At 41.9% G+C, this 21394-nt stretch overlaps 1 protein-coding gene across 3 annotated transcripts in view; it reads right to left on the bottom strand.

Moving 5' to 3' along the window:
* Positions 1 to 20005, bottom strand: part of FIGN (fidgetin, microtubule severing factor) — a 211234-nt gene extending 191229 nt beyond the window's left edge. For 2 of the 3 annotated variants that reach the window (XM_078681646.1, XM_078681645.1), the window contains exons 1-2: positions 19466 to 20005; positions 18631 to 18804 (exon numbers count right to left, since the gene is read on the bottom strand). Coding sequence is in view for 2 of the 3 variants with exons in the window: in XM_078681645.1 (XP_078537771.1) it covers positions 18631 to 18655 (25 nt within the window). In the remaining variant the exon portion in view is untranslated. The remainder of the gene's footprint in view (positions 1 to 18630; positions 18805 to 19465) is intronic. The other variant, XM_078681647.1, reaches the window with a different exon arrangement.
* Positions 20006 to 21394: the final 1389 nt, after the last annotated feature.

Raw genomic sequence — 21394 nt, 5'->3', positions numbered from 1 at the left:
CAGGCTCCAATCCTTTTGTGTATTCAATACTGTCTTGCAAACGAGACGCATGCATTAGTGCATGGAATGACAGGCTCGGCCAAAAAAAGTTGCTCCAAAGGCGCGAGCAGTGGAAGGACACGGGTCAAGGAAGCAGTGCTTGGACTATACTCCTCAGGAGGGGCAAATATACAAATGGTAAGTGAAGCAGGCTGGGTGATGACCAAAGAGAAGGAATGGAATGAGAGTGACAATTAATCCAAGTAATGGTAAACAATAGGCAGGGTATATGCACCCTTAACAAAGCAAAATGTATTACAGGCATGTATTGCAGGCATTTCTAGGTCTTATCTGAGACCGTAAATGCGCTAATGGTTTCAAAGTGATGGTACAGAGGTTAGAGGATGAGCTACAAACAAAAGTCACTAGGAACTTTTTTATTTTTTTATTTCCCACACTGGTCAATATGTTTTTAATTTGACAGCTCTTTGTTTAACCCAATCCTAATAATAACATAAAACATCAAAACATAGTAAAATGTATACATACAGAATACATTTTAACGCAGTCATAAAAACCCCAATGTAACCCATGACAATGCACTATGACTGCAGATTTCCTAAACTTTATGGCGTTGGTCAAAATCATTTGTAGACATTCTGCTGATCACCACACATTTACACAAGGGGCTGCATGCTATAATATGATGAGAAAGGTCGACTGCATCATCATGAGGATAGAAGAGGGTTGTTAGACCTGGCATGTCCCTCTAACAATAAAAAAAACCTCAAATATTCTCCAGAAATGCAACATGACTACATGAAGCTTCATATAGGTATGCTTGCAGTAGGACTCAGCCACCTGGTATATTTAGGCTTGTGCGGCAATTTAACAAATGTAGTACATTGACAAGGTACCCCCTCTTAGCAAGTACCCTGTGAACTCCTCAAAAACATCAAAATGCTAAAGCGTTAAACTGAATTTGAATAAGACTTGGACCAACAAATATCTCCTCATAACCCAGGACTTCCATTAGGATAACAAGTGATTCAAATCGGTTCACCCCCATTCATGAAATCTTTAACTTCTGCTCCATCTTGATCAGTACAACAGAGTTGTGAGATTATCCTAGAAGACAGAGTATTACCAGTTTAAATAAATGTATGGAGCAGTAATCCAAATTGACATATGGGACAATTTGTACTCAATTGCCTCAATGGCCAAAAGGAAATACAAACTCAATGCCATCAACGAGACTAGGGACACAAGAGTCAACACTGACCTTCAAGAAATCGAAACTGTGCACCATAAGTTAAAATGGGCAGAGCCTTGGACAAACAGGAATTGCTGAAAGGTAAGATCAAATATTGTCCTAAACAATGGACAGCACTCTTCCTCCCCATCACCAACAGTGCACCACTAGTTGCCACTTGGCGTCGAACACTGGGCCCCAACTCCGATGACGCTCATTCTGTAACCTCAGATATTTGTAGGAAGACACAGGCTCTAATTTGCTAAAGTCAAGAGACAAATTCCCTTTAATAAGCCTATAGCTGAAACAAAGAATCTTCATTTTCTTCAAATTAAACTTAAGAAAATGTATTTACAATAGCAGTCCAAAAAATTCAGGCTTCAAACCCCTTTGGCCACTAATCTGCAAAACTGCTTGTCTTGGTTACTTAATGTACACACATCTGCAACACCTGCTTTCGCGGACCATTTGCTTGTTACACTTAGTAATACTTTGACCACTTACTTAAATCACTCTCAAGGTGATATATGATCAGGGTTTCCTTGAGAAGCACAATTAGATATTGATGCAGAGCCAACTTAAACCCTGTTTGCATGCCACGAATTATGGCCAAATTATCCTCAAAGCAATTAAAGGACATCAAACAAATGAGCTACATCAGTTGGAAACCTCCATTCTCCTTAATGGGCACCATAAGCTTGGGCGTACAGATAATCCAACTGCATCATGTTCTTCACTTACTTCGTCCTGGAAACCAACAGCAAACCAACTTTTATTTGATATCCTCCAGATGGAGTCTTATAAAAGGCAATTATTTTCTTCCATGGCATTATAAAAAGGAATAATTTATTTAATACTGGACAGTTATATATAAAGTAATAGTGACTATGTCAGTGCTACATTAACAACTTTTTAATTTCCCTGTGACGACTAATAAAGAATCTAGAAATTGATCACACAGAGTGCCAACCATTTCAAGCGCAATAGAAAACAATATCAATAGAAAACATGTTGGTGAACCCTATGTGACTTGCCAGCCAGCTGGATTTAAAGTGGGTTCTTGATTATCATTTCACCAACCATGTTTCCTGTTGTCATAGGATGTCCAATGTACCAACTTTCAACCCAAAGTAGTGAGTGCCTCGGTAAAGAGGATATGAAAATCCTCTAATGAAATATCAACAATACTCACCACTGACCTGGCAAAGCAAGGGTAAATAATGCTACTGTGTAATTGCAAGAATGAAGAACACAAGTACAAATGGCAAAACATCATAAAGCGTACAAAACTCTTTACAAGTCTGTTCTAGCATAACCGTGTTTAACAAGCAAAATTCTCCTTCGGACCCATTGTAATTCTCAACAGTAAACTCTAACAAGGCTAGTTAAAAACTGTGCAAGTGCCAAAATCACTGAGGGGAGTAGAGTAATATCTGATTCTCCCCTAAGAGTTCAGTGATAAAGGATTTAAATCTCTGACGGGGAAAGTTATTACATTCAAAAGCAACAGGTTTAAATGTAATAACGAGGAAAATATCCCAAGCCTTTTAATTGAGCAAGATGCTATTTTGCACAACCATCTCTTTGTCATCTATGTAACACAATGGTCAAGGATTTATGTTTACCACCATACCATTACAAACCATTAAAAACTATTTGGGGCAATGAAACCTACTGTGCCACATTAGAGAAAGGGCAAAAGTAATGCTGTGGGCAGCATTTACTTATTACCTCCAACAGAATAATCCAGTAGATTACAGAAGGGGAAATATCACTCGCTACCCAAATGCATTGTGTGAGATTACAGCTGATCCACATTTACAGAATACAACAGATCACAAGGAAAGGTAAAATTCCACCAAAACGAAGATCTGCTTTGTACTGGTCTTAAAAAAGGATGAACCTTATGAAGAGCTACATTAATTTGAAGTTTCAATCTAGTGGACTCACTACAGTGATGACTGAAGTTTTTTTTTTATATGATTTTATTGAAGAGACACCTTTCTCGCCCTCTAGTTTAATTTTACTTCCGTTTGTGTTTTTTGGTTTTCTTTCAACAGTAATTTCTTCCCCTTGTTGGTAAGATTGCAAGAAACAGCAAGAAAATGAGTTACCCCTGTGGTGATAATTAACAATGGTAAGTACATGCCACTCGTACTAACCTCAGAGAAGCAGTACTTTAAGACTGTAAGTTTTAATTTTGTAATTAGGCCTTTTTCCCCAAAATGCAGCCAATGCTTTCTGGCACTAATATCTGAAGTCAATTCCATGGCAGTACGCTCGATTCATAGAAACCTTTGTGTGCCTTCTTTGCTGTCATTCAAACTTGCCACCTTCGAACCTCTAATGCATAACAAGCATTGAAAATGCAATAGGTCTCGCATTAGGAAAGTTTTTTATTTTTTTTATTTATGTGTTGGTTTTGAAAATAGCAAAATTAATACCTTTGTCAGGTGGATGTGGTGGTGGATGTGGTGTTGAATGCGATGGTGGTGGATGCGATGGTGGTGGATGTGGTGGCGGATGCGATGTTGGTGGATGTGGCGGTGGATGTGATGGTGGATGTGATGGTGGATGCGGTGGATGTCATGGTGGATGTGATGGTGGATGCGGTGGATGTGGCGGTGGATGTGGCGGTGGATGTCATGGTGGATGTGATGGTGGATGCGGTGGATGTGGTGGTGGTGGATGCGGTGGTGGATGTAGTGGTGGTGGATGCGGTGGTGGATGTAGTGGTGGTGGATGTGGTGGTGGTGGATGTGGCGGTGGATGTGGTGGTGGTGGATGTGACGGTGGATGTGGTGGTGGATGTGGTGGTGGTGGATGTAGTGGTGGTGGATGTAGTGGTGGTGGATGTAGTGGTGGTGGATGTGGTGGTGGTGGATGTGGTGGTGGATGTGGTGGTGGATGTGGTGGTGGATGTGGTGGTGGATGCGATGGTGGTGGATGCGATGGTGGTGGATGTGGTGGTGGATGCGATGGTGGTGGATGCGATGGTGGTGGATGTGGCGGTGGATGTGATGGTGGATGTGATGGTGGATGTCATGGTGGATGTGATGGTGGATGTGGCGGTGGATGTGGCGGTGGATGTCATGGTGGATGTCATGGTGGATGTGATGGTGGATGTGATGGTGGATGTGATGGTGGATGTGATGGTGGATGTGATGGTGGATGTGATGGTGGTGGATGCGGTGGTGGATGTAGTGGTGGTGGATGCGGTGGTGGATGTAGTGGTGGTGGATGCGGTGGTGGATGTAGTGGTGGTGGATGCGGTGGTGGATGTAGTGGTGGTGGATGTGGTGGTGGTGGATGTGGCGGTGGATGTGGTGGTGGTGGATGTGGCGGTGGATGTGGTGGTAGTGGATGTGGTGGTGGTGGATGTAGTGGTGGTGGATGTAGTGGTGGTGGATGTGGTGGTGGTGGTGGTGGTGGTGGATGTGGTGGTGGATGCGATGGTGGTGGATGTGGTGGTGGATGCGATGGTGGTGGATGTGATGGTGGATGTGATGGTGGATGCGGTGGATGTCATGGTGGATGCGGTGGATGTCATGGTGGATGTGATGGTGGATGTGGCGGTGGATGTGGCGGTGGATGTCATGGTGGATGTGATGGTGGATGCGGTGGATGTGGTGGTGGTGGATGCGGTGGTGGATGTAGTGGTGGTGGATGCGGTGGTGGATGTAGTGGTGGTGGATGCGGTGGTGGATGTAGTGGTGGTGGATGCGGTGGTGGATGTAGTGGTGGTGGATGTGGTGGTGGTGGATGTGGCGGTGGATGTGGTGGTGGATGTGGTGGTGGTGGATGTGGTGGTGGTGGATGTGGTGGTGGTGGATGTGGTGGTGGTGGATGTGGTGGGGGTGGATGTGGTGGTGGATGTGGTGGTGGATGTGGTGGTGGTGGATGTGGTGGTGGTGGATGTGGCGGTGGATGTGGTGGTGGATGCGGTTATAAAGCCTGTGATTGATAGAACTTAGAAACGGCAAAACTATGATAGCAAGCATATGTTTAATTAAGCGCATGTGGACAGTGAATTGCATTGCATGAAATCCTTTCCTTAGTGTGGCATGTCAGATTTAGTCCAATCCCTAGTGCAAAATCAACATGAATCACTTTTCGTTCCAAAAACACATGTAGGAGCAAAAATCAAAAATCTAACTTAGGTGAATAGTCTCTAATGCAGCAAAGTAACCAAGTGTGTGGCATTTCTTATAGGTGTAAAATCACTCTGCATAGAGAGAAAATTTAGTTTGATGATGAATGAGTTGTGAAAAATGTGTATTCGTATGACATCCCCAGCACATAGAGGTGCAAAAATTACATTTAGTTGCAAAATCACACTTTGTGAAACATCGATAGAAGTGTGAACACACTGCGATGAGCTAAAATAAAATTAGTGTTATAAAGCAAAGCAAGCAGATATCGTTATTATCAACATCGGATTAAAAAAAAAAAAAAAAAAAAAAAGAGAAAAGGAGACACGCCGGCCAGCCGTGAAACTGAAAGCACGGCCGGCCGGCCGTGAAAAAGCCTTTGATGCAGCAGGGGGTAATTAGGGGAGGAGAATGGCTGGGCTGAGGCAGAGCGCCAAGCCTTTGATGCAGCAGGGGGCGGAGCGGGAAGAGCTGCTGGCGGCACTAAGCTGACGATTTGATGCTGTGCTCGCGCATTTTAACTAATTGCGCTTGCGCATTGAGTTAAAAGTGCACATGCACTTCATCAAATCGCCAGTGAATCGCCAGTGTAGGTAAGCTTTGTTTAAGCCCCCATAGTCTCGCTCTGCTCAATGCGCATGCGCATTGACAGGCGAGACCTAAAAACAGGACTTTTTATCCAGTTGCCATAGATATGAAAAAATGCAACACTCAACCGCCTTAACATGACAGACTCAGTCACATTTTCAACACTTTACAGTGTAGATCCAGAAACAAGACAAGCAACTTTGTTTAATATCACTGAGAATATGCCCAAGCCTAATTTCTACGATTCTTGAATGTTTACAACACCGTAGATCGATAAGGTCTTAGTTGAAAGGCTAAGCATTATGCACAGATGCCCTTCATTGCTTCAAACTTTGTTTTAGAACATGGCATAGCTCAGACTTGGCCAAAACCATTTTACCATCCACTATACATTCCTCTGTATTCCAGAATGACAACCACAAGTCTCTTCCTGATCCATTTAGCCCCCAGCCTATTCCCATTCAAGCTACTGACTCCATTTTAAATGATAAATGCATGATTCCCACCAATAACCAGTGGGTGCCCGTCTTTTAGCAAATACTAAAAGGTATGCAACTTTCTCCAATAAATGAAGACGCTCTGGAATGGTTGTGATATATGAATACCATGCCCTCGTATAAACTATTTATCCTTCCACTGAAATCCCAACAAAAAATGCCATGTCAAATGCATCTATCTTTTATTCTGAACAAAATGCTCACGTCTTGAGGCTCAAATTATGTTCTTAGACATAGTCTCAAATGTGTGTTGATTAATATAAACATTTACATTTCGAAATATTTTTGTCCTCGCTAAGAGTGGACAGGATTTAGGTTCAGGTATACTCGTGGTTTATTGCTGTCTGATTCCATTTGTCCATTCAGAACGGATTAACTATACAATTGTGTGACATACAGTGAAAATGTGCATGTTCTCCCCAAACCCGGGTACTATACTCCCGACATGTATCACCTGCTCTCAGCAGGTGATAAATAACATGGGCTGGTGCAGGTTGTGGTAATTGGATTGGGAGGATGTATGTGGCCATGCCAGTCTATGCCCCATTGGAAGAAGCACTCATCTCCACCCCCCTCACATCTGTGGTGCTGCAAGTGGTTGGGCAGAGGCGGACCATGTCTGGACCCTCCGACTCCTGCACTGCAGTTTTACCAGGTGCAAATCCACTCCTGGTAAATAGAGCTGGTAATCTCAGGTCTGGAAAACTGGACCACTTGAAGTATAGGTAAACCGGTCTGCCATGCTCATAATGAGGGAACAGGATTTCAAAGAGGTTCTAGATAAAGTCTTTAGAAGGGTATTTTCCTCCCTGTTTTCTGATGCTAGGGTACAATAAAAAGGAAGTGCACTGGACAGATCAGGCAGCAACACTGGTAGAATATTCTGCTTTTTTGTGACACATCACAACTGATGTGACTGGTATAGACATCGTTTCATACTTTTCATGTTTGGGCGTTTGATTGTTCTTTGGGAGTAAACCAATCATGTTAGTAATTAATCTCGTGGATTACCAGTGAAATAAAGTACATTTGAATTTGGGAATTCGATTCCAAGAAGCAATAAGTGACAGAATGTGAGAAAGAGATCAAATCAGATCAGACTGAGCACGCATTAGAACAGTGTTGCATGATATTAGCATTCCTTCGTGTAGTCAACTGTAGGAGAAGCCGCTTCTACTGATTTCGCAAATTTATATAATTAAATGTTTGCATATTATGAAATTTAAAATTAGGATATTTACTTACAATATATTTTCTGCATAGAGAAAAAAAAAATCACCTTGCGGTGGTTAAATACCTTTACATATAATTTCTACACATGGAGAAATAGCATGGCAAACCATATATGCAGCTTGACAACAAGTAACTCGCTATTTATGGTAATTTTTGAGGTAGAGAGGGTGGAATCGTGATGATCCACTTCACTGAAGATCTCGTCTCTCATGAGGACTGGCCACTCTGGTGGAACTACAATATTACACTGTGCACATATATGGAAACGCACACGTCATCCAATATCTGGTCAGATACAGAGAGCATTTTAACCGAAATTGCAGTATAAAAACTGAGGGGCAGATTTATGTTTCCTGATGCATCTCTGCAAATCAGCAGAGATGCGCCAGGAAAGATGCGGCACGCAGTTTATCATTGCGCCACCCATGATGCGCTGCATTTACAATGCGGCGCACAATGGCACAGGAATAAACAGATGCGTGTCGTATCTAGGGCGTGAAGTTGGCGCAGTGCTGAAGCTCTGTTGCGTTCGGAACGCAACTCCAGCACTTTTCCAACTTGCCCTATCTGTAACGTGGTGCATCAAGCCTTACGCCTGCTTCAAGCAGGCGCAGGGTTTTGACGCATCAGCGTTTGTAAAGTGACTCAGTCAAATCTTGTAGATTTTACTAAGTCACTTTTCATGGGAGTTCCTGCGACGGAACGCCCCCTGCGTTGAAACGCCCACATGAAACCTAACGCAAGTTTCATGTGGCGCAGGGACTTACACCGTGACGCATCTCCATAGATGTGTCACGATGTAAGTATGTCACAATGTGGCGCAGGGTTTATGCCGCTGCACCACAGAAGTGACGCAATGGCGGTGCAAAAGTGGTGCAAGTCCAACATAAATCTGCCCCTGAGAGTTCTTTGATTGAAGGGAAACACAACATAATTAGACATCCTCGTCATTCAGAAAATAAATATTAAAATAAAAAAGCCGTTTTGAAGCCTGGTTTAATCAAAAACAACTTGGTAGCACAATCCCCTGTTCACCCTATATTCATTATGTGATGTGTAAAAACTAGATAAAGAATTTTGATGACCTACCACAGCTTGCATTTCTTGCAATAAAAAAACATGGCCGTCCTATGTTCAAATATTAATGTAAAACTTTGTATACAACTTCCTTTTGCCTTTGGTACACAGTCATGGTTTCACTAACTATTAAGAAACACTTGGGAAGTACATCATTCTCCGTTATTGTCCCCAAGCCCATTCATGGTGTGTATGCAATTTCACACATAGATTAGTACTACATGTTAGGAAATACATTGGAGTACAACGAGCAAAAATATATAATAGCGTTCTTAAGGTGTGAAATGCATTGAGTAGTTAAAGGAAATGCACAGTTAATAAACATAATTAGATTATGAAGAGAGTCCTCAGAGTCCACTCTAACTTGCTTTCCATCTCCCCTTGTTCAGAATGAAGTCCTGCAGTAATTAAGACATTTAATAGAGGTGAAGCAAACAAAAGACTTCATGTGAGATTTGCCACTTCACATTCGCCATGCAACCCACACGAGTGAACGACGTTGAGCTGCCTAAAACATCTGAGCAGGATGCATTTATCCAATATTAAGGTTTTGTAATGGATGGTCAGCACATTATTTGTATTGCTGTGCCTGCATTAGTGGATCAGTGTAGAAACCATCAGCTCATCACAAAGAGTAAACACACAAATGATAATATTGCAAATGATACACAACACTCTCGCTCTGTAGAATCCTATGTGCAGCAATATTTCTATCAAAAAAATAAGAAAGTCTTATGTTAAGATCAATTTTTACTTTATGCCCAAACATATCGAATTCCAGTAAAAAAAAAAAAAACAATAAAAGGTAACTGTGCAAAAGGTGCAAAAAGGACGAACTGTCTTAGGTTTTAACAACAGTGATAAAAAAAAAAGTGAATTGACCAGATGCACTCTATGAATTTGAAAGATAAAGTTAAATAATTTCTTAATGCTATTTTAGTCAATGTGTACACACACCAAATAGAGAGTAACAGTTTCTGAGATTTGGTGTATGGTGCCATAACCCAAAATAACATTACCACTGAGTTACATGGGAGTTCATTCGGGGCGACTTTTTCAGAAGGAATCTCGTTATATTTTTGAGCTGTTTTGATATAACTGTTCATGGTGGAGCCGTCATTGAATGATGCAAAAATGATTTTTGATAACAAAATGGTGCGCCTTCAAAAAAAGTCAGATAAGTTTTGTTGGAAATTCCGGTATGAATAAGTTCCGATAAGAACGGGTGCTTGATTTTTTAAAGTATTTCAAGAATCACAATGTGATCTCTTGTGTCAGGTACTTTATGAAAAAAATGCCATTGCTTCCAGCACATACTATAAATGTCACCGTCTGAATGCCAGTGCTGTAGACTGGAGGCAATAGGCCCAGCAAAATGAAGGGGTGGGGGAGCTGGGGGACAGATTTCTCTGTGTGAGGCCTAGCCAAAAGAGCCTAAGCAAGATCATTTACTGGACTGTGATGGAGACACCACACACACACGTCCACTGAAGGGGGGGGTCACTCAGCCGGTTACAGGGCCTATTTTACAGCACATAAAGGTACCTTTAACCCTATATTCCCTAAAATAGGTAACACTGTATCGAATCAATGACACCATGTTCAAACTTACATTATGATAATGCCGTATGTGTGAATAATACGGATGGTACCTTGCAGTCATTCTAGTCTACAGCAAAAAATGCATTCCCCAGCCGTGTCTATTTAATGCACAAAATACATTACATAAAATAAGTATTTTCATTGGATTGCCCACACTTATCAATAATACAGAAGGTATTTGATGAAAAATATATGTGAATTGTACAATTTTATTTTTTAAACGTAGACGCATATTTAATATACAATAACCGTAGCCTGGCAGAATTATTTCCACGTATATCTTTTCACATAGATGGTGACAGGCAAAGAGAAAAGACGGCGGGAGAAACTGGTTAAAGAGCAGCACACAATGCATACGGTGCAAGCTCAAAGCAGTGTGATGCTACTGCATACTCAATAGTGCCCTTGAGGTCTACTAGCCTTATGCAGCGAGACCCTGAATGCATTGCATTGCAGAGCAACCACCAAAACACGGTCCTGTCAGTTTTAACCATTACAAAAGCAGTAACCAGAATTACATGTTCGGAAACGAGAAAAAGACCATTGCTCCACCACTGTGTTCACACGCTGGTGTGCAATTAAAACACTCATGATGCAAGAGGGGGGAAAAAGCAGGAAACTCAATGCTAAAGACAGACAAAACCAAAAAGGAAATAAAATGTTTTAAAAAAGTCGCAGAAAACACACATAAATATGTGACCTGGGAATAATTAGGTGCGTAAAAGCATACTGGAAGCAGTACAAAAGTAGAGATTGGACAGAACTAAAGAAATAAACGGTCATGGCGCCTTATGGCTGATACCCGTACGGTTTTATATGGTAAAGAAGGCAAACACTGTAACTACAGGATGGGGGAGGGAACGACGATGACACGAGAGAGGAGTATTAAGGGGGGAGCAGTAGGTGGAGGCAACTCTTCCACTTCCCTCTGCCCCGTGGTCATAAGTGCAACAATCCTGGATGTTGTACTGTGATTCAAGGTGACTCTGCAACATCAAAGTAGGAAAGTAAATAGGTTTCCTTTCCAGCAATATTGCTATTGTGAAATCTGGATGGTCACAGGACACGTTATTGTCTGGCTCACTACTTTCAAGTGCATTCGCACTGCTTTTCTTACCCTGTTTAAGGTGGCATATATATGTCTGTTTCCTGTGCAAAGAGGAAGTGTTTAGAGCAAAACCGGAGACGCATGCCCAGGCAGAGGTTTTGTCTTTCAGGAGTTATACTTTCTATTTCCAATAACATCATCTAGGACTTAGGCCTCTACCTACAAAGATACTACTTTCTGTAGAAGATCGGTAAAAACACCTCATGTTCAGCTGCATGAATCCGTTGTACTTTCTCACCCCAAATCAACAATATGGAGCTTTGCTTGTGGACAACAAGTGTTTACATTATGGTTTTCCTTGGGAAGGGTATTTTTTTCTTAGTTTTGCTGCTGAGTACTTTAAAAGGTACTTCATTGGATAGTTGACGCCAGTGCAACTACGTTTTTCTGACACTGCTTTGGGTAGTATAGGGTAGAGCCACGAAAACTAGGGTGTAGAGGTTAATTGTGCACTTGTTGCATAGATCTGGGTCTAGCCTAGAGGTCATAGGTCCGATTTCCAGCTGGCTGTACTCAAACTTCCACCACTTAAAAATCAATAAATTGAGCGCCATTGATAGAGGTAACATAACAATAACATGTTACTTCTGTCGCACTACATAACAGAACAAATGCATCAGATCACACATTGTAGTTGAATAGACTGCTAATCTTTTTTTTTATTTAAACACCACAACAAAATGGCAGGGCACAGAAGCTCCACAAGACAACCGGAAGAATAATGCTTTGTGAGTTCTGATTAAATTGTTTCTTAATAAACCTGAAAATGAAGAACTAAGGAATAAGCCGATTGGAGCCCATACAGACTTGGATTTTTGTGCATGCGGAATTAAACCCTAAGAGAAAGGATGTTTGAAAAGCCATCCTCCTATTAATTTGTGTTCTGATTTAGGATCCCAAGAATTAAAAACCGATTGCTTAACTCATCACTAATATCATTCTACTCCTGCATGTATGAAATATGAAAACATGCGTCTGAAATCACATCTATAAAAGTTTCCTTTTCATATCGCAGTTTCACGAAAAATCAATTTATAGTGCTTTGTAGGACAAGAAATTGTAACATGAATCAATATTCTGTCATTCTCATTTACCTCAAGTGATGGAAGTTGAATAAATGCGAGCATTCTCTTTGCATGCCACATGCGTAAAGAAAAAGATGTCCATGTGTTTATACTGCAGAATGTCACATAAAAGTTTAAATGCTCGGATCAAATGAAAGTGACTTAAAACAAGGCATGGATAATATCTGTAATTTTTTATATACACCAATGCTCGCCAAGTTTGCATATATAATTCAAAAGTGTGTCTACATTACCAGCAGTCCCACTTTATTTCGATTTATATTCCACAAATGTCAAAATGTTGACTGCAAGGACAATCTATAATTACCGTGATTTCTAGAGCAACCATTTATGTCGGAATTCACATTTTGCTAATGCTTCCATTTTTTCACCTTGTCCCCGCTAATGGGCTTCCACCAGTATTGTGCCCGTTAAATACCAATAAACACCATCACTGTGCGCATAATGAACACATTCTCTACAATCATGCAAGATATTTACATCAGAACAAACGTATTTGTGCATTATCTGAACTAAAATGTAAGCATTACAACAAATGTAGGTCTTTCTGACATTCCCAGCTAAGACGCTTGGGCATTCTATAATACTGAATGTTTGGTTTCATCTATTTTGCATGCTTTGTACATATGTCCCACCCATACAGATATATTTCATATAATGAAATCGAGAAATCTTACTGTATTACTAGAAGAGCACGTCTTTTTTCAAAAGTTAAGATCAAATCCTTAACAGAATTCTCTTACAAGGTTGAGCATTTCCTTTCGGTCCGTGTACTGATGCCCATTCCATTTCTCAGCAATTATTTTGAAAATCAAACACCACTTCCATAGCGCTCTCTTCGGATTGAGTCTTAATTTGCATTACCACTCCAATTACTTATTTGGTGGAATCACACATTTAGTTTAAATAGCTTGGGCGTCCTTGGAAACCCAAAGAACCTACCAATTTTCACTTGGATATAGATAAAACAAGCACTAGCTAAAGTTAAGAGCTCATCCATTTCTATAATTCTGTACAAAATGGAAGTCAATTTGCACAAAAAAATGCTATAAAAACTGCACCAATTACTGTACTTCTTTTGCAGTTTGTGGTGTTATCACAGCAAATTTATCCAACAAATTCCCAGGTTCCTTGTGATGACTGTGCGCTAATACTTTCAGTCCTAGGTAGGCAAATATGTTAATGCTAACATAATCTTCAGTATCTTTTCCCCTAGCAACCAGAGTATCTAACAATGCAACTTAACTTTATGAGCAAGAATGTCCAACTACCATCACCAAGGGTTAGTTACAGGTCAGGTTTCAGGACATCCAACATGAATATTAATGAAATAATTTTACATCCATTTAAGATAATTGTATGTAAATTAAAACATATGAATATTCATATAGTTCATCCTTAAATCTTGAATGTTTGTTTTACAACCCTTGGGAACCAGGTTCCCTGGATCATAATGTAACATAGCCCCACTTCTAGTGGTCAATGCACATAGGCGTGTCTGACAGTCTATGCCTGATTACATTAAGTGAACTATCTACTGTACAGTGTGGGTCTAGGAGACCTCTCAATTGATTTAGCGGTGCTCAACAAAATGGTAGGCATTTGAAACATCCACAATAGTGGGAATTGTCATTTTGCGAACAGTTTATAGACATCTGCTCGCTCACAGAAAGTCTCCCTAGATAGCTGCAAGTCTGTTTTACTCCAGAAATGACATGTAAAGAGTGAGATATTAGGCAGAGGATTTAAATTATAAAACAGAGCAAAGACTAAAAATGTAGGCATCAGAGTTTCACACAATGCAAATAATGTAAAATGATCTTGAGAATTGCACTTTAATCCAATATTCAGGACGCAACAGGAAGCATACAGGTGTATACACTAAGCTCCAATCTTACATCTAAGCTTGTACACCTGAAGAATGTGCTGTGTGTGCATATCTATATTTTAATAGAGCATGCAAGGAAAAAGTACTCATACGCTCAGCATAAAACTTTAAGAAAATTTGCAAGGAACTCTGACGTTTAATAAATACTTTGCCGTAGAAATGCTGGCCATGAACACATATTATAGAACTTTGCTAAAAAAATAAAAAAATAAAAAAATGTAAACGCTGCAGTACTGGTTATATAAAATGAGGCACATCTAATTTCCATGCACTTTTATGGATTTACAGCATAAACCGTATTTGACAGGACTTCATTAAGCAATTTTTAAAACAGTATTTTGCATACAAATCCCAAATCACGACCATTCTTCTCTGTGTTATTCCAGATAGCATTTGCGCAGCTGAATTCCAATTTAGACCCTTTCAGAGTTACAACACCACATTTCAACTTATGATTGTTTTCTCACTGTCATGCTCTGCTGCTGGACTGTAAGTGACTTGGATATCTGGGATGTGCTGATTGATCAATTCATCACGTCCTATTGATCAACTGTATGCTTGACTAACTCACATAAACATCTTTAGGGCAATCGTCCATTCAAAAAATATTTATAAGTCAATATACAGTAATCGTACTGTAATTAAATGTCAAAGATGTATCCATAAATTTTGCACTTACGGTGCAATGCTGTTGTGCAAACAATATGCTGATTAAGCAAATATAGGTCAGGTATTGAATCTAGAAATTACAGAAGTTGCAATACTGTTAAAAACAATAAGAGTATTTTCAGCCCCATGAGGTGGCTCTCAAACTCTTGACTAGAACGTCCTTTTTATGTTTCCAAGCGATGATTATAAAGTCAAATTATTATTTGCACAAGGCGACCTTAAATTATTAAATCTAGAGTTAAAAATAAAAAATGCAAAAAATGTACAGTGGACCATTGGATGCCAACTTGCCTGAAGCTAAATTAGGTGTGTCCTTAGCTCCAAAACCATTCCAAACAAATATGAAGAGCAGCAAAAATGTAAATAACATGTTTTGTTCATCCCACAAAGGGAATAAAACCAATACCAACACACCCCAAGACAAAAACAGGCAACAAACGTTCTCTTCAACAAATCATCTCATTTGTTTTAAACTGCATTTCTTTTTGACAGTGTAACTGGGGTATACCTAATGAAATGAGATGCTTCTGAAAAAGCCTTCTTGGGACAAATTGTCCTAGGAAGGGAACCCTTGTAGTAAGTAAGGTCTTGCAGATCCTAGAAACCCTACAGACAAATAGCACGCCATCTGAAGTATTTTGAAAGAACTATGTTCAAGACTGCACATGGCTTGAACCTCCCAAACTGACAGCACCGGCAGATATTATTTCAACTATAGTACAAACATAAGGAGAGGTGTAAGCTGTCCGCACAGAAGACGGTGGCCCATGTTCACAGCAGAAGATGCTGCTATCGATCATACAAATGGCTCCTGTAAATGTCTTGCTATGAGAAACAACTCGCTGTAGGACTCACATTCGGCCCCACACATGAAATACCAGCGAGGCCTTGGCGGTTCCATGTGATTCCTTAATGTCAAACATGATTAATTAGCAAGGGCAGCATCTGTCTAAGGCGCAGCCATGCCACACTCTTTCGAACTATATGGAACACAATTCAGAAGACACTGAATTTGCATAAGGTAGAAAAGAAAGCCTTTACGTAAACTGATCAAAAAGTTTTGTGTTTAAGATTTTAGCATTCTCTCACAGGAAACGCGGTGCACTGTTAACCTTGAAGGGAAACAACGATAAAACTACAGGAGAATATGAAGGGCATACCTGTATCTTCAACATATTCTAACGCCACATAGAAAGAAAATCTCTCTATTGAACTCATATTAGAAGAGGGTTTTTTTAACACATGATGCACATGGCCATCTTATCAGAATAAACAATTAATACACCCGAGGATTCCATCAGCGTAACCTAGCATTAGATAAATCTATGCTTCTCATGTCTTGCATTCTTCATTTTATGATGTGCATTCCAAGCAAAACAAACGCCAAAACCTGAGCAGGAAACACTAATGTCGAGCACAGTGCTTCACCTAGCAAGGTTTCTGAAAAGCAGATTTTACAAAATTACACTAAAGACTACACACTTATCCTGCCATTGTGTATGCTCTACGGGTACATTACATAAACTTTCTGGTGTGCAAAACTTCTTGTGACAAGACTTGCTCGGTCATACTGCAAGTTCATAAACGCACATTTTGAATGTTCTACGTCTTTCTTCTACAAAACATTCTTACACCGTACAAACTATAGGTTTATCAATAAACTGGGCAAATCTTTAAACCTCAAGCTAACGCATGGTGATGCAAAGATAAAAGAAATCAAGTTGTGTGTGGACACTCACCCAAAAAAATACGCCATTTATACTGCAGGCATTCTCCTACAGCCATTGTTAAATGTACACATTTGGAACTGACAACATGAAAGCTGTTCAGTCACACCAGACGTGTGGAGGATGAATGTGACAAGCCCCTGCTTGACAGATGCGGCGGCTGATAAACTTCTTGTTCAAGGGCCATTGTAGCTTTCATTTCCTGACCACAGCACACTTCATTTGCAACCGCGGAGCTCACGAGGTGTAACTTAGCCAGTCCCATTTCTTCAGCCGTGCTACTGGGGTCTTTCAGGCCGCATTCTCAAGCACAGCGAAATGAACAGCTGAATAGAGGATGCGCGCTCTGAGCAGTTTGGGCAATTTTGGTACCCTACCTGCACCTAAGAAAAGCGCGCCAAGGTTAAAAACGCCGGTATGCATGTGTTTACCTTCATATATCGTCAAAAATGCTGATAGGTTTCATGACGCAATATATTTTAGGAATGGTTGAACAGGCGACGTTTGTTGTGTATGTAACATGTTCCACCATAGTCGCATAGATATGGCAGTAAGATGTTAGTGTTATTAATTATTAAGAATGTCCATCACTGCTTGTTATAATCAAAACCGCGCGGCGTTAGCTCCAAACGCACGGTCGCATCCAGCTCCCGCCCGTCCTTGTCACATGCAACAACTCAATCTGCCCAGAATATATATTACAGCTTTAATATCGCAGAGGGAAAGCTCCCGCCTGGCAATCACACTCGAACTAACAGCTCCGGGGAAAGCAGCTCGGCCCTTATAACGTTTGCCAGGACATGCGTGGTGCATCTAAATAAAAAAATAACGTGTTCTAAAGGCAGAAGGCATAGACACAAATAGTGCATTTAATGCCTTGAACAATTGTATTAAGCACACACCGTGTCCATCTCGGTTGAACAATTGTATTAAGCACACACCGTGTCCATCTCGGTTTTGATTTCTGCAGGACAGAGAGAAGCACCTCCCAACCTTTTATTTACTACTCACAAACTATTGTTGCCTTTCCACACTGGCTAGCTTGTTCGCGAGACTGGGTCCTTGGTTGGTATAAGAGAAGTAGCAGCTCTCGGAATTGTACAGTGCGCTGCAAGAAAAGCTGCAGAAATCCCCCCAGCTCCATTCTAGCTGACCTTTTGTGCAGAAGAAAGATGGGCAGGGAGAAAGCTGTTAAAAATATAGTAGGAGCCCCGACGCATGACTGCTTCATCCCGCCACAGAGAGAAAAGTTGGACAGTAAATAATGGGCGCGCAGATAATGGACCGCGAAAAGAGCCGATTCGTCAGGGCAGTTTAAGCAGCAAAACAGGGTGCGTTGCCTACATGCACGAGTCCAAAGTCGTCGCAAAATCTCAAACTAATGAGCACACCCGACAAACTTCTGAAAACAACTGTGTGTAATGCTCAAAGAAAGGCAGAAAACGGTAATCGGAGACAGGACATTTCAGCTGATAGTTAAAACATTTATGACTGCGCGAGCCTTATTTTTTTTTCCTAGGTCGCCGGGGGGTGCGAAATGTAGGTAACTGCTTGTGTGTGTGGACATGTACGTCCTTTGTAACATGCACAATTTGGGATTTGCAGCTTATTGCATACATGAATACACAAGTGAAAAAAAGGACTAAGTATACAGAATAGTTGAGCAGTCTGACCATGTAGTCAGGGAAAATAGTTATTTTTTTAACTTTACATGCGAAAAAGACACTGCATGGGATATGGGTTCTTAGAAGATGGGATGTAGTAAAGTGCCTACCATAAACGCTCGTGCTACTGATCATCTCTTGTCGGCGGCACGCGCAGCGGAATTGGATTTTCACAGGCTGGAATTCCACGGGTTGTTTTTCATTAAAGACACTTTTCCTCTTGGCGATCAGATGTCACTTGCCTCGAAATGCCGGCCCTTTAGTCAGGTACTCATTCAACCTACCTGTATGTGATTAAATTGAGAAAGAAACATCAACAAAAAGCTGGGGCATGTCCTTTATGAAAGGGCGAGAAAAAAAAAATCACATTTCAGGAGGAATGCAAGCACATGTCGATTTCGCTCATGTCAAGGAAACAACAGGAACTAAGGGGGAGGCGACCGGATCAATGCATAGTATTTACCGTTAAATTATAGATATTTATCTCCCAACAACACGCCCACCACGCTTTGCTACACCTCCCGACATTTACACCAATCAAAGCTGCCTGCTTCCCCTGAAACTGCATGCGATCCAGTGACATGTCATCAGCACCCATTGCAAACCAGCGCACCTTAACTTCCCAGATGCTTTTTTTGCAGGGTGAACGTTTGCAGTTTTTATTGACTTTGAAGTTGCCTTGGGAAGAGTGCGGAACAAGTCGCTCCGCCACTAGGATAACAATGCAATACAACTATGATCCAATTTTGGGAACGCGCCGACCCCTCAACTCCTAATCACGCGCTGCACTCCTGCTGACAATGATAAAGCGGCCGGCGAGGCGCCCTGCACAGCGTGTGCACGCTGCTTGTATGCGGCAGATGGCTCCTCCGTCCAGGCTGGAGTAAATGTGCTCCCCGCGCATTGTTGTGGGTACTTTGTTGCAGCTGCCCCTTCCACGCTTACCTGGGCTGGAGTTGCAGGGGTCCAGGATGAGGAGGAGAGCCCCGGAGAAGCCCGAAAGCATTCCAAGTTTCTGGAGGGAGGACTGGCTGAGGGGGTGGGGGGGGCTCTGGATGATGAGCCACACACACAGCGCTGGACTCCGGAGTCAGGGCTTCAAGGGTGGGGGCGGGGAGGTACAGGTCCGCTTTCCTGGCCGGTGTGCTTTTGGAGAGGTGTTTTCGGGTGTGGTTGGGATGGTTGTTTAGTTTTTGTCGCCTACGGGTCCAGGTTTGGGAGTAGAGAGCGGGTGGGGGTGGGGAGCCGAGCGGCTGACCAGCTGCTGCTCTGGAGCAAATGAGGCTGGAGGGGGCGGAGCGCCGAAGGGGAGGCCGAGGCTGGCGGGTGAGAGAGGAGAGCAGCAGCTCGGCTCGTGCCCCCCACCTCCTTAACGTCCGTTCCAGAGGGGCGTCCCGGGCCCTTCGCGCACAGAGGACTGGACAAGACCAGCGAAGGGGTCCGCAGGGGGGCCTCTCGAGCGGCGGTCTGCTGGCGCTGCGCAGGAGTCATTCACCCGTCGCCAGGCTCCTAGTGGCGCCCCGAGGAAGTTCAAGCAGGGAGGAAGCGCAGTGCAACAGGAGGGGGAGGCAATGAGTGGCGCTCTGACAGGGCTGAGAGGCAGCCGAGGAAACTACTGAGGGACACATCCAGGGACAGGCGCGGATGCCTACAACGTATCACTTCCGAAACAAAAGTAGAAATACGTTTGCAATGAGATGTGAATTTTGCAGCAACATCTTTTCGAAAAGTAAATCAGCAGCTGCAATGCATTTTAATGAAGCCTTAATTCCCCCTTGGAACAAATATGCTTCCCAGTTTTATGTTTTATGTTTTTTTGCTGACCTGAGTGAATTTGGCTCGCAAAAGTATTGGTGGCAACTACAATTTCCACAAAATGTGCTGCTTTTTCATTTTTCAATCCTTAGTAATTTAAATAAAAAAGATGTAGAGATTGTTATATATATTTTTTTAATTTCAAATGATTTTATTAGAGAAATTTTTTATATACACAGTACAGAAATAGTGAAGGCAATCAATCAAGTAAAATTGAATCGGTATTGGAGCGCCTACTTTGTGAGGTCTACATGAGTACTGGGAAGAAGACTATGTCCAGATCAAATAATGGAATGGATTCACGACCCTCGCGCACCTAGATTGTAAATATAAACCCAATAATCCCATTTAACTATCCTATCGAACTATCATGCGCCACACAACATCAGCGAGGCAATTCCGTAAATAAGGGGTGCTTTCACCCACCTTTTGGCCTGCAAGGATTAGCAATGTTGGACTAGTCTGTCGAGCACTCCGCACTGGCAGATTGTGTGGCTTCTTGTGAATAGTGCGTGGGTTTGTGTGTTTTTTGGTCCTGTGGGCTGTGATGTGACCATAGAAACAGCCCACACACTGGCCTGTTAAAGCGCCCATATGGCAATGCAAGAATGCCAGAAAGGCTGTCCCATACCCTAGCACCAGAGGGGTTCAAAGACATTACAGATATGCTGAAGGATCTTCCACTCTTTACCTGAAGCCCTGACGGAAGGAGACGCGCTGCACATTGCTGACTGAAAAACGACTAGTTGGCAAGACAGCACCGAACGGACACCTTGCATAGCGGAAATCACATCCATATGGAGGTACCGCACTAAAATAAGCCCTCGAAAAGCAAAAAGGCGCAAAAACGCCGCCGTCTCCGGTCTTCCATTCAAACTGCATCATAAAGGAGTATTTGGGGATTGTTAAACTACTAGCAATTCTATGTTTCATCATCCTTAATCGTAAAACGCTGGGAGCAATAAAATCGAAAACGCCCTCAGAGACCGCGGCTCCTCACAGATCTCGGCTTTTCATCACTCACCATTTGGTTTGGGACAACTCTGTTTATTACATGAG

The sequence above is a fragment of the Lissotriton helveticus genome, chromosome 3_1 (genome assembly GCF_964261635.1).
Source record: "Lissotriton helveticus chromosome 3_1, aLisHel1.1, whole genome shotgun sequence".
Taxonomy (NCBI): Eukaryota; Metazoa; Chordata; class Amphibia; order Caudata; family Salamandridae; genus Lissotriton; species Lissotriton helveticus.
Note: the sequence above shows the minus strand (reverse complement) of the source record. Positions and strands in the feature narration are given on the sequence as shown.